Source organism: Prinia subflava, chromosome 6 (genome assembly GCF_021018805.1).
Source record: "Prinia subflava isolate CZ2003 ecotype Zambia chromosome 6, Cam_Psub_1.2, whole genome shotgun sequence".
Lineage (NCBI taxonomy): Eukaryota > Metazoa > Chordata > Aves > Passeriformes > Cisticolidae > Prinia > Prinia subflava.
In genome coordinates this window covers 7,823,354-7,838,668 of record NC_086252.1, presented here as the reverse complement: position 1 = coordinate 7,838,668, position 15,315 = coordinate 7,823,354, and the positions used below count along the sequence as shown (strand labels likewise).

General features: G+C 49.7%; 1 protein-coding gene across 5 annotated transcripts in view; it reads right to left on the bottom strand.

Annotated features, from left to right (window-relative positions):
* Positions 1–1,706: 1,706 nt before the first annotated feature.
* The window catches only part of FN1 (fibronectin 1), a 51,193-nt gene continuing 37,584 nt past the window's right edge, over positions 1,707–15,315 (bottom strand). For 2 of the 5 annotated variants that reach the window (XM_063400091.1, XM_063400094.1), the window contains 14 exons: positions 13,662–13,931; positions 11,721–11,908; positions 10,597–10,684; positions 10,241–10,417; positions 9,925–10,014; positions 9,551–9,730; positions 8,913–9,002; positions 7,669–8,135; positions 7,051–7,189; positions 6,018–6,182; positions 4,865–4,990; positions 4,222–4,328; positions 3,623–3,733; positions 2,450–3,324 (listed from right to left, as the gene is read on the bottom strand). In XM_063400091.1, the coding sequence (XP_063256161.1) occupies positions 3,250–3,324; positions 3,623–3,733; positions 4,222–4,328; positions 4,865–4,990; positions 6,018–6,182; positions 7,051–7,189; positions 7,669–8,135; positions 8,913–9,002; positions 9,551–9,730; positions 9,925–10,014; positions 10,241–10,417; positions 10,597–10,684; positions 11,721–11,908; positions 13,662–13,931 (2,273 nt within the window). In that variant the 3' untranslated portion in view covers positions 2,450–3,249. Of the gene's footprint in view, positions 2,409–2,449; positions 3,325–3,622; positions 3,734–4,221; positions 4,329–4,864; positions 4,991–6,017; positions 6,183–7,050; positions 7,190–7,668; positions 8,136–8,912; positions 9,003–9,550; positions 9,731–9,924; positions 10,015–10,240; positions 10,418–10,596; positions 10,685–11,720; positions 11,909–13,661; positions 13,932–15,315 lie in introns of those variants that run through there. The other 3 variants (XM_063400093.1, XM_063400095.1, XM_063400092.1) reach the window with 2 other exon arrangements.

Sequence of the window (15,315 nt, the reverse complement as noted above, 5' to 3'; positions counted from 1 at the left end):
AGGGTAGAGAGTACTGTACCTATTTTTTGGTACAGATTAGGACAGCAATCCAAAATAACAAATGCCCATTTCTTCCTGGCTGGTTCCTTTGCTGTGCTAACCCAGACTCTGGCCCCTGACTTTTCTGTGCTGTTGCTTCCCCTGAATTGTCATTGCCTGGAGTTTTACTTTAAAAGCTGGGATTTGGGACTCTTGGACAAAGAAGAATCCACAGTGCTCCTTACATGTCCTCTGTGTCCTGCTGTTGTGGCTGTAGCTGGCACAGACCCTGCTGAGAGGTTCTCTGGGGCATCTCTCCATTCTTAACCTGCATCTCCTACAGCACTGGCTCAAACAGACTGGCACAAAGAATGTGGCAGCTGCTGTTGTGTGTATTCCCCTGACCCTTTGTTTGCTGTCTCTGGGGCAGTTTTACTGAAGGAAGTGAAGGTCTTCCAGGTGAGATCTGCACGAGGTAGGAAATGTCCACCTCAGCTGATCCCTCTCTAGGGCCTGTCTGCTGTCTGACTTGTACACAACATCTCAGCACCTGCAGAGGGATGGGTTTGCCTCTAAGGTTAAAGGACAGGCAGGAGTTGTCAGAGGGGTGGAATTGGCTTCTTTAATGTCCCAAACAAGAGTTCCTGACGATCCTGCCTCACTTGAGTGGATAAAGGTTGACAAAAGTCTCTGGTCTGGTTCCAGGTATGGCGACTTCCCAGGAATGTCTCTGGGAATGGCTTGTCCCCTGGGCTGCAGTGACAATTTCCACTAGCCTGGCACCCTCCCCTGGAAGGAGGCTTCCCCTGAAGCTGTGGTTGTAGGAAAGGGCTGTGGTGGTCTCAAGGTGTCCCTCCTGAAGGCTGCTGATCTGCTGCTGCCTTGGATGTTTGCAGGCATTAAAAGCAGACCGTGAGCTCTGCCTGGTGTCCTTCCCAGGAGGAAGGGAATGTAGGGAATGTCCCTCCAGCTGATGCATTCTGAGGAGCAGCTGCTGCCTGGCTGGGATTTGCACTGTCACCGTGTGGCACCTGGCCCTGGCAGGTCCTGCACTGGCACAACAGCTCCCAAAATGTGTGAACAGAGAGCAGGGAGGAATCATTCTGGCCCTTGGCAGGCAGGAACTGAGGGGTTTTATTTCTTTCTTCAGCCACCAAAAGACTTTTCCCTGGAGTAGAGAACTCTGACTCTGGTTGTCCTGAGCTGTACCCAGAGCTGAGCAGTCAAGCCCTGTGGAGATCTGCCTCATCTTCTGGAAAAAGCTGCCAAGGGCTTAGATTCTGCAGGGCTTGGCAGAGCTGTGAGCACCCTGTGCTTTGAGGCACAGACAAACCTCTACAGGGAGCTTGGGAAAGGTGATATTTAAATGATTTAATCTTGAAATGTTCCCTGAGGGCAGGGGAGATGTTTGCTGCTGGCACCAGAGATGTGACAGAGGAGAGGAGGTGGGCTGCGACTTCTCTTCAGTGTGGTGGTGAAATGAATTATTTAGCGACAAAGTGACTACGAAAGTTCTTCTCTGGTCCAAAATCCGTAGCCCTCACTTGGGAAAAACCGCTCTAGTTTAATGGGAAAGGGCTCCTCTCTGCTGTCTCTAGGCCAGTTTTAGTTGTCAGGTTTTTTAGGGATGTGTTTGGCTTTTGAACTCTGCTTTTGCAGGGGTTCTAGGCGCTCTGCAGACAGCAATCCCTGACAGCAAGTGCCACATGCCAAGAAGCCAAATGGTGTTTTTGTGTGATGCTTTATTGGTCCAGAGAATCCCAGAGACTGGAGCAGTACAGTGCGTGTGCAGCCGAGGGGAGGGGCTCAGCAATCCTGGCAGGACCTTTGCAAAGGCTGTACAGGTCCTGGCAGCGCAAGCAAAGGGACTCACTGCGGGCTTGGCTGGCTCTAATCAAAACTGGCTTTGTTTGCAGAGGGGTTGTGAGGAGCATTTTGTTTACCTCCCTCCCCACCATGAGGTAGAAGCACAGGAGACAAGCACGGGGCCTGTGCCTGGGCTTAGCCCCTGTGGGTGCCCGGCTCCTGCTGGGTGTCAAAGCTTTGAACACGTTCAACTTCACAGGTTTGGACGGCCTCGCTAATTGTGGCAACGCAGCAGCTTATTCAGTTCTAGGTATGGAAGGAGCTCAGTTCATGTGCAAAGCAGGGGCTGTTTGCCTTTCCCTCCCTTCCCCTGCTGCCCCAAAGCAAGCCTGTGCCTCCTGCCCGTGCCATACCTACCACTGTCTGCGCTCTACGGGGGCAGGGGTGCAGCTGCAAGCCTTGCATTAACAAACTGCTCTACCAATATCCTCTCCACGTTTACTCCACTCTTCTTTGGGCTGTTTGTTCCATCTCGTGTCAAGCCAATGTTACTCCAGCTCTGAATCATCCCGCTCAGAATTATCCACCTCAGAATAATCCAGCTGAGAATAATCATCTTCATCCTAAAGTCCATGGCAGCAAAGAGAATCCCTTGAACTGTATGTCTGGTTTGTAAATCTTTTTATTAAAAGAGTTGGGTTTTTTTTCTTTTCCACAGTAGTAAAGCTTTGGCACTTACAGTATAAAAATAATCACTGATCATAATTACACCAAATTCCTCTTTTGTCAACTGCATACTAAGTGTCTTCCATACATTTTATTCCCATATAAAAACACTTGAAGGTCAGGGGAACAAAACTGATAAATAACAGTATGAGATATAAAGATACAGCTAGAAAAATACTAGGATCATCAAGAAAGAATTAGGACTGTGCATATCTTAAATATCACAGTGATTGGATTTGCTGTTCCTATCTTATTGCTGGCTGCATGCTTATGTGAAAGCAGAAGTGTTTGGTGGACTTTCCTATCCCTAAACCTCAGTATTGTTGTACTCAAATGTTCTTGCCTAGCAGGGGAACTCTGAATTTATACACCCTCCCTCCCCCGTAGCATTTTGATCCCCCACCAAATTTGTGATTTGTCACCTCTCCCCTCCTCCCTTGTTTTTTTTTCCTTCTTTTTGCCCCCTTTCAATTTGAAAATATCGACTGGAAATTCAGCACTTTGAGCAAAACCAAGACAATCGCTACCAATCATGAGAAAAGTCTGAAACACTCCAAGAGTGGCGCTTGGAGAAGCTGTGAGTTGAGCTTAAGCTGGGAAAACGGCCCCGGAGCAGGGGGCCATTCTCCCTAGATGCAGTTTTGCTAGCATCACTCCAGTTTGGATGGAAATCGTGGCACACAGGGATTTATGCTTTGGTCTGTCTGTTGCCATGGCCGCAAGGAGTCTTGCTCGATGTTACTTTCCCCGTGGATGTTGTGTGTCTGCCTGTACATCTAGGGGCATGAAACACTCAATGGGGCAGTTGACGTTCTGTCGGGAGGGAAGGAAAGGCAGAGTTAGCTCGGGCAGAGCTCTGTCCTGGCTGTGGTTTGTGCTGGGAGCGTGCAGGGCTGCTCCCCAGGATGCAGCTGGGGATCACTGCATGCACGAGTGCCTCAGAGCATGCATCCCTGCAGTGTGTGTGGGGCTCAAGCAGGTGTGTGTGCGCCGGGGCTGTCATGCACTGCCGCCAACCCGCACGCTGCCCTGCAGCCCCCCCGCCACCTGCGCCACTGTCACACCACCACTGTCACACCGCCACGGGGCACAGGAGGGACGCCGTACTCACAGTGTTGGTGGCCTGGTGGTACCTCTGCGTGAACTGTGTGTAGGTGTGGCCAGCAGAGCCCTCGGGGGCCACCTCCACACTGGGCCTGCGGCAGTTGTCACAGCGCCAGCCCTGCGGGGACACACGGGCCTGTCAGTGCCACGGCCCAGGAGCTGACAGGGATCACAGAACCCCACCCTGGCTGGGTTGGGAGGGAGCCTGAAGCTCATCCCATTCCACTCCCCTGGGCAGGGACACCTTCCACCATCCCAGGCTGCTCCAAGCACCATCCAGCCTGGCCCTGGACACTTGCAGGGATGGGGCAGCCACAGCACGCTCACAGGGAAGAATTTCTCCGTACTCTCCACTCTAACTCTACCCCCCTTCAGCTTACAGCCATTAATCCATGAGCATTCATACGTGAGGCTGGAGCCACCAGCACCTATGAGGCTGCTCCCGTGTTACACCACACAGGCACTGATGCAAGTACTTCAGCTCTTCTAATAATTTTTTTTCTGGTACGTTTTGTCCCCTGCATGGCCTGACACCCAGCAGCCTGAGAAGGGCAGCCCAGCACAGCCCCTCCCCTGTGTCCCACCCAGCACACCCCTCCTGCTTACCTGCTGCCCCCCGTAACACGTGCAGGAGCAGATGGCCCCAAAGTACTCCTTCTGCCACTGCTCCCCAACGTGGTACATCTTCCCGTCGTCGTAGCACGTGGTCTCATCTGTGGGGCACAGGCACAGCTCAGCTGCAGGGCCTGGCTGCCTTTAACCACCCTCAAAGCAGCCTGGTGATCCAAGGGCCTCTGCTCTCCTTGTGTGACCAGAGGCTCCCTGACTGGCAGGTGAACATCAGGCATGTTCACAGCCCTCCAGACATTTTAACCTACAGCAAGGGGGCTGTTTCCCTGACAGGAGCAATGCAGTTTAAGTTACAGTGTGAAGGCCAGAGGAGCTGGAGGTGACAGGCCCTGCAGGAAAGCCCAGCTGGGGTAACCCACCCCTCTGAGAGCAGTGAGGTGTCCCTGGAGGCAGACAGGGGCTCAGTGTGCTGTGACCTGAGCTAACAAAAGGCTTTCCTCTTTTCAAGCTCAGAAATGTGAGATTTATGCCTTCATCTCTTGTGAGAACAGACTGAACCTGTCACCAGTTCAGCCTGAATCAGACACACTGATAACCTGCTTGTCCCCCTGGCAGGACAGAGCTGAGGTGCTGAGACCTCCTGAATGAGAGCTCAGACTAACAGCAGAAAGGCACTCACGAGGTTCACACTTGAATTCTCCTTTTCCATTCCCAAGGCAGGTGCAGCTCATCATTTGGCCATTCTCCCCTTGCCTGTCCCACTTCTCCCCAATCTTGTAGTTCACTCCATTGTCATGGCACCACTCTGGAGAAGGCAGAGGAGCAAGAATCAGGAGTTACCACACACGCACCAGGAGGAAAACAGCTCGGCATTGTCTCAGGAAAGGCAGGAGAAAGAATCTTCTCAGCTCATCTAAGTCCCAAGGAGGAGATGGGTTCAGCTCCTGCAGTTTTTAACTGCTGGAGGCTGCTTCAGCTCTGGGGAAACTCTTGGGAAAAAAGTAGATTGTGACAAGGAGTGGGGAGAGGAGGTTTGGTTCGCAGGAGATGAAAAGAAATGAAAAGGAATTTAATAAATGTGGGGCAGGAAAGGAGAGAAAAATATTTAAATGCTCTTTTTTGTGCAAATACCCAGCATAAAATTTACCACAGTCTCGCAAGACACAATGGCTAAGCCATGTGTATCCAATAATGAAATATAAATATTAATCCTGTAAAATAAGCATCTTTTCCTGTAAAATTAAGTGCCTTTACATAGACTCCCCTGAATCTATGCAAATTGCAGAAATACTCTCTTTGCTGAGCTTATTCCACGATTTCAAAGCCTAATTTCAATTAGCTGGGTATGTGTTGTGTTAAACTGCTCAATCACAGACTTTTGTTCCATTCCCTTATGTCAAGTTGGATGTTTTTCCATGTAAACCACAGCTCTGCAAAGAATAAAACTTAATGCCCTGGGCAGAAGTGTTAGAAAATTAAAAAACTGTTTTTGCAAGCTGCTTTGCATAGGCTGCCTGCAATGCAAACCAGATTTATAGTAATACCAGCACTGGCTGTAATACCCACTGAAATCCATGCTTTCCATATTACCCAGACATGTCTGGCAAGGTAAAAAAGTCTCTTATCAATACAATATCAATTGCTGCTGATGGCAATTCTACATTAGCTGCAGAGGCAACCAAAGTTTTCCATCACTGCTTCTCGTGATGCAAAACACCGCTTTGGTTTGAGGACCTTGTTTGCAGCATGTTTGGATCAGGCTGATTGTGTCAAACATGGCACTGGAGCTGGGGGAGAGAGGGGCTGGGGGTGGTTAAGAGCAAGCTACTCACTAGAGGAGTCACATCTGAAATGGCCACTGCCAAAGCCCAAACACTGGCACCAGAGCTTAAAGCCAGTTTCAGACAAGCGCTCCCATTCCTCGCCAATGGAATAGAAGGAGCCAGTGTAAGTATCAAAGCAGGTGTCGTCAGCTGGCTGGTTTAATCCTTCAGACACTGCAACACAAAGAGGAGAAACAGGCATCACACACAGCACTGGGAACTGCTGAAAGACAGAAGGGTTTTCAGTGAAGACACTTTTTTCTTCTTGTAATATCCTGGCAGTAATGGAACTACCCCATGGGCATACACTTGATGGTTGTCAGCAGCCCAGCTCCCTGTGATTTATTTTCCATTTGCATGTGTCAGAGCAGCTGAATGATAAAAAAACCTGACACAAAGGCTATTTTCATTTTGATTCGCCAAGTTTCAAGCGAGTGTGAGCTTTTGCACTTGCTGCTGGTGAGCAACAACTTGACTCTGCCTGTTTTGAGAAGAAAATGTGCTGAAGATGCTGAGGATCAGCAGGGGCTGGTAGCTGCATTTGCACTTTTTTGGGGTGCTGCAGGTTCATGGCACAGGGGGATGGGGGAAGGAGAGCAGAGCCTGTTGTTGGGCAGTGATTTGTCACCTCAGGTGTGTGCCTTGGCTGCTGGGGGCTTCACAACCACCAGGTGAGGGTGGCATGATCGGGGTCAAGGGCTGATGGTCCAGCCTGTGGCAGATACAAGGTACCAGTGATTCTGACTGCCTTCAAACACAGCAAACACCAGATCTCTCCTGGGGCCTTGGGGTGTGTCTGGAAGCTCTCTGTGCTTCCACAGCAGCTCAGGACAGCTCTCATCCCACCACCAGTGTGTGTCAGTTAGCCAAAACCAGAGGACCTCACAAATCACTTGTCCCAGTGTCCTGCTATGAACTGTCCTTGTCAGAAGTTTCCTTTCTGAGCTGTTGTCAAGCTTGGGCACCAGGCAGGTTGCCTTAGTAAGGGGAAGGAGGCAGGGGCTGCACAGGCTCAGCCAGACTCCCTCAGGCTATAACTTACCAGTATTGCCAACTGTGACCACCTCCTCCAGCACCTTCTGCCTGCGGTGATCCTTCAGGGCTTCCACTATGATGTTGTAGGTGGCCCCTCTTGTGAGGCCCTTGAGCGTGGCACTGGAGGAAGTACCAGGAACCCTGAACTGCAACAAGAGACAAGGCAAGGTCACCAGAAAAGTGGGAGGGAATCCCCTTTAGGGAAATTTAAAATTTCCCTTTAGGAAAGACAGCATGTTTGGGATGACCCCTATGCTCTGTACCATGATGGAGCCAGACCACTCCCCGTAGATACTCTGAGTATTCAAACAATACCGAGTTATACTTGGTTACTCTGGACTATGGGTTAGTTTTACCATTTCTAGGAAACCAAGGGAGACAGAAAGAGTCTTATTGCTTGGAGAAGCAGCACCTCAATGTTTGAAACTAAACTCCCACTCAGCTTGCTGCTCCCTCTCCCGGTGAAACGTCACTGCTGACATAATTTCAGATTTCTGGTTTTGCAGTTTTATCCTGTAGCCTTTTCCACGAAGGCGATGAGGGGGGCTTTCATCCACCCTGGTCTCAGCTATGCATTAAACACTCTTTGGGCTAATCCTGCCACTCCCTTAGCACAGCAGGTTACCTGCAGGGTGTCCTCGTCCTGGCTGACGGGCTGGCAGGAGATGATGTACTCGGAGCTCTCCAGCAGCGGCCTCCAGGAGATGGTGGTGTGGGACAGCGCCTCCTGGCCCGCGCTGTCGTTGCGCCGCGGCCCGCGCGAGTGCGGGTACGACGGCTCCACCACCACGGGCACCTGGTAGCCCGGGATCTCGATGGCCTCGTCCACGCTGGGCAGCGGGCGCCGCGAGCCCGGCCGCAGCGGCGCGGCCGTGGTGGGCCCGGGCCGCCGGTAGCCGTGCTCCTCGAAGAACACCTGCTGGCCCTGGTGCCCCACGGTGTGCGGGTGGCCCGAGGAGCCCGGGAGCTGGATGCCGTTGCCGTTGTCGTACCTGTTGTTCGTCAGGTAAGGGGTCCCCTCGTCGATGGAGGGCACATCCAGGATGTCGGGCTGGTTGGGGTGGGGTCTGCTAATCAACGTGGGAAGCTCATCTGGCCAAAGAAAGGTTAGAGGCAAATCAATGGCAAATCATTACACCTCTCCAGCCACCAAAGATCAGCAACTACCCCCGTTTTTATGTCCTTGCAGTGATTAAATGTAACTTCCCTCTCTGTATCTTTCACACACAGGCATGAGAAGCGTGTTGGTATGAAATTTTCAAACAGCTGAGTGACACTTTTGAGCACTGCAACCCAAAGAAGCCACCACCACTGCTCAAATCGAGAAGAAACGATTGCAAGAGACAGTTGCAGGTTATCATTTTAAGAGGAAGCACTGGTGAGCAGGAAGAAACTTGCTCCTTGATCATATTTAGATGTCCAGCTGGTATTTTGTTTGCTATAGGTACCTCAATCTCAAACTGTGAAAGTTGCAAAGGAAGAGGAATGCAACAGGCAACAAATTGAATAGGTTCTGCATTTGATGCCATCAAGAGTTACACCGTAATGTTAACCCTGATTTAATTAATTTATTATTAGGTACCCAAGCAAGAATCCAGCATCAAGCCCACTGTTCTGTTGGTAGTGTTCAAACACAGGTAAATGGGATCAATATAAATTTGGATATGTACCTCCTGCATCCTCAGAAAGGAAAACCTCCTTACAAAGCCTGTTTGACTCAAAGAAAAGGTGTAGCTGAGTGGAGTGAACAGGATATTTTTAGAAACATTATTATTTCAGTCCTCCACAGGTGTCCCTCAGTGCCTTTCACACTGTATTCCCCAAGGGGGAGGTATCTCCTGTTGGCACACAACCCAGAGCTCTGTTTACCTGTCCTTTTTCTGCCAACCAGAGGTTCACTCTTCTGACTGTTCTTCACAGCAATGATGTAGATGATGTATTCAGTGCCAGGTTCCAAACCTAGGGAGGGAGGAAGGACACAGAACAATTTTAGACTCGTGAGTTGCTTTTCTTTTATGATTGTGTGTGAGAACTAAGGCAGGATGAGAGGTGGGTATGGCTGCAGCATCGGGTATGTGCATTGCACACCCGAGGTTTCCAGGACAGCGCAGAGAGTTTGGCCTCCTGTTCCTCAGAGCAAGTCTGCAATCTGCCTGTGTCAGCTGGGATCATGGACTCAAACATAAGGGATCTTGAGAAGATGGGACTGGTGGGGTGTCAGAATCAGGGGCTTTTCTTCCTCGGAAGGACAACAATCGTGGTGACAGTGGAAACATGCACCGGGCTGTTCCATTGTGGTGGTTGTTCTGATCAGTGAAGTGGAGTGTCTTTGTAGGACAGGTGTGCTTATAGGACCCCTCTCTAGCACTGGAAACCACCATAAAGGAACACTATTTTCTCTGTCTATTAGCTAATCATCAACACATTTCATAATTAGGCCTTCCCCCTCCCTCTCTTTTGGAATTCAAGAGTTTCAGGTGAAGAGCTCCCAGGCAAAGGAGAGTTACCAGTAATGGTGGCCTCGGTGGTGCCGGGCCGGGGCCGAGGCAGGACCTCCTTGACTGGGGAGCCAGGTTTCTCATATCTGATGATGTAGCCCGTGATCTTGGCCCGGGGAGGCTGCCAGGTGGCCAGCAGGGAGTTGCTCGTGGTTGTGAGGAAGCGCAGGTTAGAAGGAGCATCGATAGCTGGGTGGAAACAAAAGGGTTTAACAAGTCAAGTGCAGAAAAGACCAGCATACTCCTCACCTGAGCTACACCTGCTTGACACCCTTCTCAAACCTATTGCTGTAAGTCACAGGGAACTTTAAATGTGTCCCAGCTGGCCAGATGTGTGATTACTGTGTGCTAACATGAGCAAAAAGGTCAGACAAGATCATTACCAGTGGAGGCATCCAGAACCACCGGGGAGCTGCGTGCGTTCTCGTTCAGAGTGTACAGGTAGATCTTGTAGTCAGTGCCAGGCTGCAAGCCTAAAACAAAGTTGAAACACAAATGTTAGCTAAGGAGAGGAAGCCACCTAAGAGTGCCATCAGAAGGTCTTTCAATAACCTCTTCTTGGAGCCTAGTCTTGACGCCTCAGATATTTTTTCCCACCTTTTGTCCCTGTAGTATTTCTCATCGAAGATACTCAATTCCAAAACAGAACCCAGTGTACTGTCTGATGCAGGAGCCCTCACTGCAGGAGCCCTCACTCACCAGTGATGGTGTAACTCCTGTGCTCAGGGGGGATGGTCCTCTGAATGGGGCTCTGGCCGCCCGCGGGGACGGCCTCCACCAGGAAGCCGGTGATGGTCTCGGTCTTGGTCCTCCAGGTGATGGTGATGGTTGTCTCGGTGACATCTGTCACCCGGGGCCGGCGAGGGGGGCTCACATCTGCACCACAGGGCAAAGGCACTGTCACTACAGTGGGGACTGGCAATCTGACCAGCCCAGTGTGGGCAAAGAGCCTGGGATGGAGCTTTGGGCAGAGCCCTGCCTCGGACACAGAGCATGCTCGCCACCTCTGCCCCCACACAGCACCAAGGGGTCACTGGGGGAGGGCCACCACTTACTTTCAAGGGTTGTGACCACCCCCTGGGCTGGTCTGCTGGTCAGGGAGTCCTTCAGGGCGTACACACTCACTTCATACTTGGTTGCTACCTAGAATGGACAGAGTTATATCACGTTATGAGAAGGACCTGGCTTGGGGGAAATACTCCTGCCCTCAGCCAGTGTTTGGTGGAGCCACTCAGTCACCACTTACTGAAATATGAAACTTTAAAACAAATCAAGGAAGGACGGATGGGATCACTCTAATTCTTTCCAGCTGTAATAAAAGAGTAGGCATGGACCTTGGTACACTGTGCACACTCAGGAGCAGAAGAAATCCTGGAAGAAGCTTATTTACCACCCCCCATTTTACAGTCTGTGCTTCAAAGCTGGTTCTTCGGAGAAACTCTAATTTCCCTCCTATTTTTCCCAGGGTTAATGGATGCCATTTGCTATGACAAGGAATCAAATAATGTGAATAAAAGAGAATTGTGTAAGTAGCAGCATGGGAGATTTTGTCCTTGGCTGCATCAGACTGTGGGTGCACCTAGATTAGACTGTTTTTTAAGGCTCATTTTTGAAAATGATTCATCAAACTCCTTAAAAACAGATCAGTAGCTTTTTAGGATCGCAGGAACCATAAAAGCAGTTATTTCCAGCCTTCTCCAGTTCAGGAACTCCTGAAATGCTTCCAGTGGAGAAGATGGCTATATAGCAAATTTAAGCCTACTCACGAAAGACTTGCATTTTTAACTTATATTTTGCAGATATCTTAAAAATAGGCAATAGACTGCCAGAGCTCCCATATCACAGCTTGAAATCTCTGCGTTAGATCACTTTATCTGACCTCTTTTGCAAAAGATGAGTAAAAGCATTTTGCTGGGTTACTTCTGATTGCGAACCCGGTAATTTGCATTTCATTAGGCATCCAGTCTCAGTGCTGGATGAGGAAGGGGGTAGAATGCAACCTCAGCAGGCCAATTACTTGCCTTTTAAGCAAACTACAGCACTGAGTAACTATAGTTTGACTTGCCACAAGCTTCAGACCCTTAGGAGCTGCAATGAGCTACTTCAACTGAAGCTCCTGACGCAGGAATCTCAAACTTCTTCAAAAATCTCCTTCCCACAACACAAAGAAAAAAGTTACCATCAAGCCAGACACGACTGCAGATGTGCTGTCTGGAGAAAGGTTGATTTCTTTCATAGGACCAGTCTTTTCTTTGGGGTTCACTCTGACTCTGTAGCCAGTGAGGCGAACGTTGGGGGCATTCCAGTTGATGGTGAGACTGGTGGGAGTTACCTGAGTAAACTTCAGGTTTGTTGGAGGTGGAATTGCTGCAAAAATCCAGATTGGCACATGGTTACTTCAAAAAAAGACAGTCTTGGATAAGACAATACTCTCTCCTGAACACCAGACAGGTTTAGGCCAGGAAAGTGGAGTGCCTTGTACAAACACAGGCAATAAAGCACTGTGGGAGGGGACAGGTTCAGGAGGGGATTCTCAAATCTACAGTAACACTTTTCAGCAGAAATGAGATATCAGTGCCTCAACCCTGAAGTTAAGTGAGCAATGACATTTACTGTGATGTAAGGTAAAGGCTTGGGAAGGTGCTTAAATCTCTAGTAGGCCAGTTTGTTTTAATTATTCTACCAGTCTCTGCTTTTCATCACACAGCTCACGGTTTAGTCCTGTGCTCCACTCGCCCCTGTCTGTTCTCTTCCAAAATACGATGGATGATTTACAAAAGTAAGTAGGAAGCAGGCTCAGGAATTGCAGAGAAGACATAAAAATACTGCAAATGGAGAGGGGAAGCATTTTACAGCCACTTACACAGCGAGCAAGGCAATGGAAAAGCAGAGCTGTGGTGGCCATAAGGCTCATCACACAAGAGCCTGTCTATGAGCTAACACATCCACTATCCTTACAAATGCTTGCCTAAAAAAAGGAGCGTCCATTGAGATATTTTCTTGCCTTACTGTTGGTAAGCCTGGGGCTGTAAACAGAGCAATGATACACCTTACCATAGCGCCCACAATGGCACATCAAGCTATCCAAGTGGAAATACAGGATAATTCTTCCTTCTGGCTTTGCTCAGAGCTCAATCTAAAGCCCATGACAGTCTATGGAAAATCCTGAATGACTTCAAATCCACTTTTGAACAGCCCACAGAAGGCAAACCACAGAGGGTGGGTTTGAAAAAGTGTTGTATTTGCATTTCTGGCAGGTAGTCAGCCAGCTGTTCCATCATTACACCACTTTGCTTCAGTTTAGCACAGCAGATCTGTACACTAGGACCCACTGAATTCATTCCACCCCTGGAATTAAAGTGCCAACTTTTCAGCCACAAATGAAGGGGAGGCCTTTATTACATAGGTGCTACCTGTCTTTGTAATAAAGTCACATCTGGTAATGCTGGAAGCTTGCAATGGATTCCATACTGCTGGAAGCAATGTTAAGCCAATTCCTTGCAATAATTCTCCTTTTTCAACAAGGACTTTTCAGTGCATGGAATTGTAGCTGCATCAGCCTGGCACAGAAGGCACTCTCCTGTGGAGGTGACGAGGGTGCAGGCTGTGGGCATGCAGTGGGCTGTGGTCCCTAGGGCAGTGCCAGTGAGGGAGCTGCAGGCTCTGTGAGACCTGAGGGTTCAGCAATCTCCCAGCCCTTCCTGCTGATCTTTGGCTCCAACAGCAACAACCCCGGGGCATGAAAGCTGCCCTCATGTCTCCTATTGGTCACTACCTGTGCTTTCAGGTGTCCCATACCTTGAAGGCAAGGTAAGAGCGTTGTGAGAGCGCTCACCATGGATCAGGCTCTGTCACCAGAGACAGGACACCACTGACACCCCTCCCTCCTTCCTCCAGGATCTGCTCCTGCAATTCTGCAATCCTTCCCTGACGTGTGTGCAGGCTGACAGCTGGCAGGCAGCTCTCTGGCCCCAGCTAAGCCATCCCCCAGGAGCAATCCCATCCCCGGGGCTGCCCCCTGGGCTGCCCCTGGAGCACCAGTTGCACATGGAAGCACACTTTACCCCTGGGGGCAGAGGCCGCTGCTGCCATGGCCTGCTGGGGGTGGTGGGAGCTGTACCTGTGGACTGGGTCCCAGTGAGGGGCAGGCTCTCCATGTCATCGTAAATGGCAACGATATTGATAGTGTACTCAGAACCTGGCCTGAGGCCATGCAGCTCAGCAGTGTCTTCTTCGCCCCCTGGGGCCGGCAATAGCTCATGGATTCCATCCTCAGGGCTTGAGTAGGTCACCCTGTACCTGGTGACTTGCCCCTGAGGGCTTTCCCAAGCAATTTTGATGGAATCAACATCCACCTCAGTGAATGTTAGTCCTTTAGGGCGGTCAATGTCTGTTAGGCAAATTAACGGTAAGAGGTTAAGTGATAAAAAGCAGGTTTGTGGGTGAGGAAAATAAAAAGCATTTCGATTACATGCAAAGCAGTTTTCAGTTTGGCACAGCAAGGGGGCACTGGATTCTCCTCTGTGCTGTGCCTTGCACACATGCTTACATCCCTAAGCCTGAGTTTGCAGGTGCCAGGCAGCAGGAAGGCAATCTTGGCTTTGCTGAAACCAAAAGCACCTGCATTGCCACCTTCAAAGCAGCCAGGACACCAACTCTCACCTATTTTTGAGTCCCCTTTCACACAAATCTAGTAGCATTAAGCTACTTTAGAAGTGGACAAGAGAAAGAAAGAAATGGGAGTGTTAGGACCCATTTCTCCCATGTGGATGGCTGCTAGTGGCACAGGCAGCCAGAGCCCACGTGGCTCTGTAAGCTTGGGTTCGTGCTGCACTTGCTGTTCACTACTGTGAGCTGCTGTGCAAAGTGCCAGTCCAAGGAGAATCCATCCCGCTGTTTTCTTCCATAAATTAATGTCCAATTAACACACTCATCAAGAAAGCAAAATTACTCGGCATATTATATTGTAAAATCAGATAGAAATAAATTTTTCAGCTTTGTATTGAGTCCACAGGGAATGTCCACAGGTGTGACTGGGTGATATGCACACCTCCCAATTAAACCAATTCATGGGATTTTCCTGGCAAGGTGGGAGCTCAGAGCAGGGGAAGTGAGCCTTGTTCCACAGAAGTCTGCAGTGGCTATCACAGAAATACACCCATCTGTTACACAAAATGGGAGGATCTGGCACATAATTTTTATATTGGATCAAAATCATGCTTTTCTAAAAAGCTTCATCTTTTTCATTTTCCATGTTGTATTAGTCCTCAATTTGCAACCTTTTCTAGTTGGCAAAGGTGATTTTTGTCCAGGAATTTGTTGGTTTGAATGTGGACTCTTCACTCATCTCTGCAAAGCTCTAGTGAAGCTCTTTTTGTCTGTAGTGTTTGGGGCTGAGTCATGGTTTTGAACACAAGCTCGAGCAGGGAAATAAGAATCACACAAATCCTTACCCCAGAGGTATCCCTCAAAGCACTTCACCTCAAACACACCCCTGAGTTCCCAGGTCCTTCTTGTGTCCCCTCTGTGACCAGAGCAGGACTGCTGTTTTGTACGCAGCACCTCAGTCCTGGAATTACTCTTTGTTTTGCAGTGCTTCATCCCAAGTTCTTGGTATAACCCAGGTGGTTCCCCTTACTCCCTCACACAGGGCAAGTGCTCCCAAGCCCAGCCTAGTCCCTGACAGCAATCACCTTTGCCACCTAGCTCCACACAAAGGAGATCTTGGCACATTTCATCCACTGATTGGCTGATGGCAAATGAAACCCCAAGAG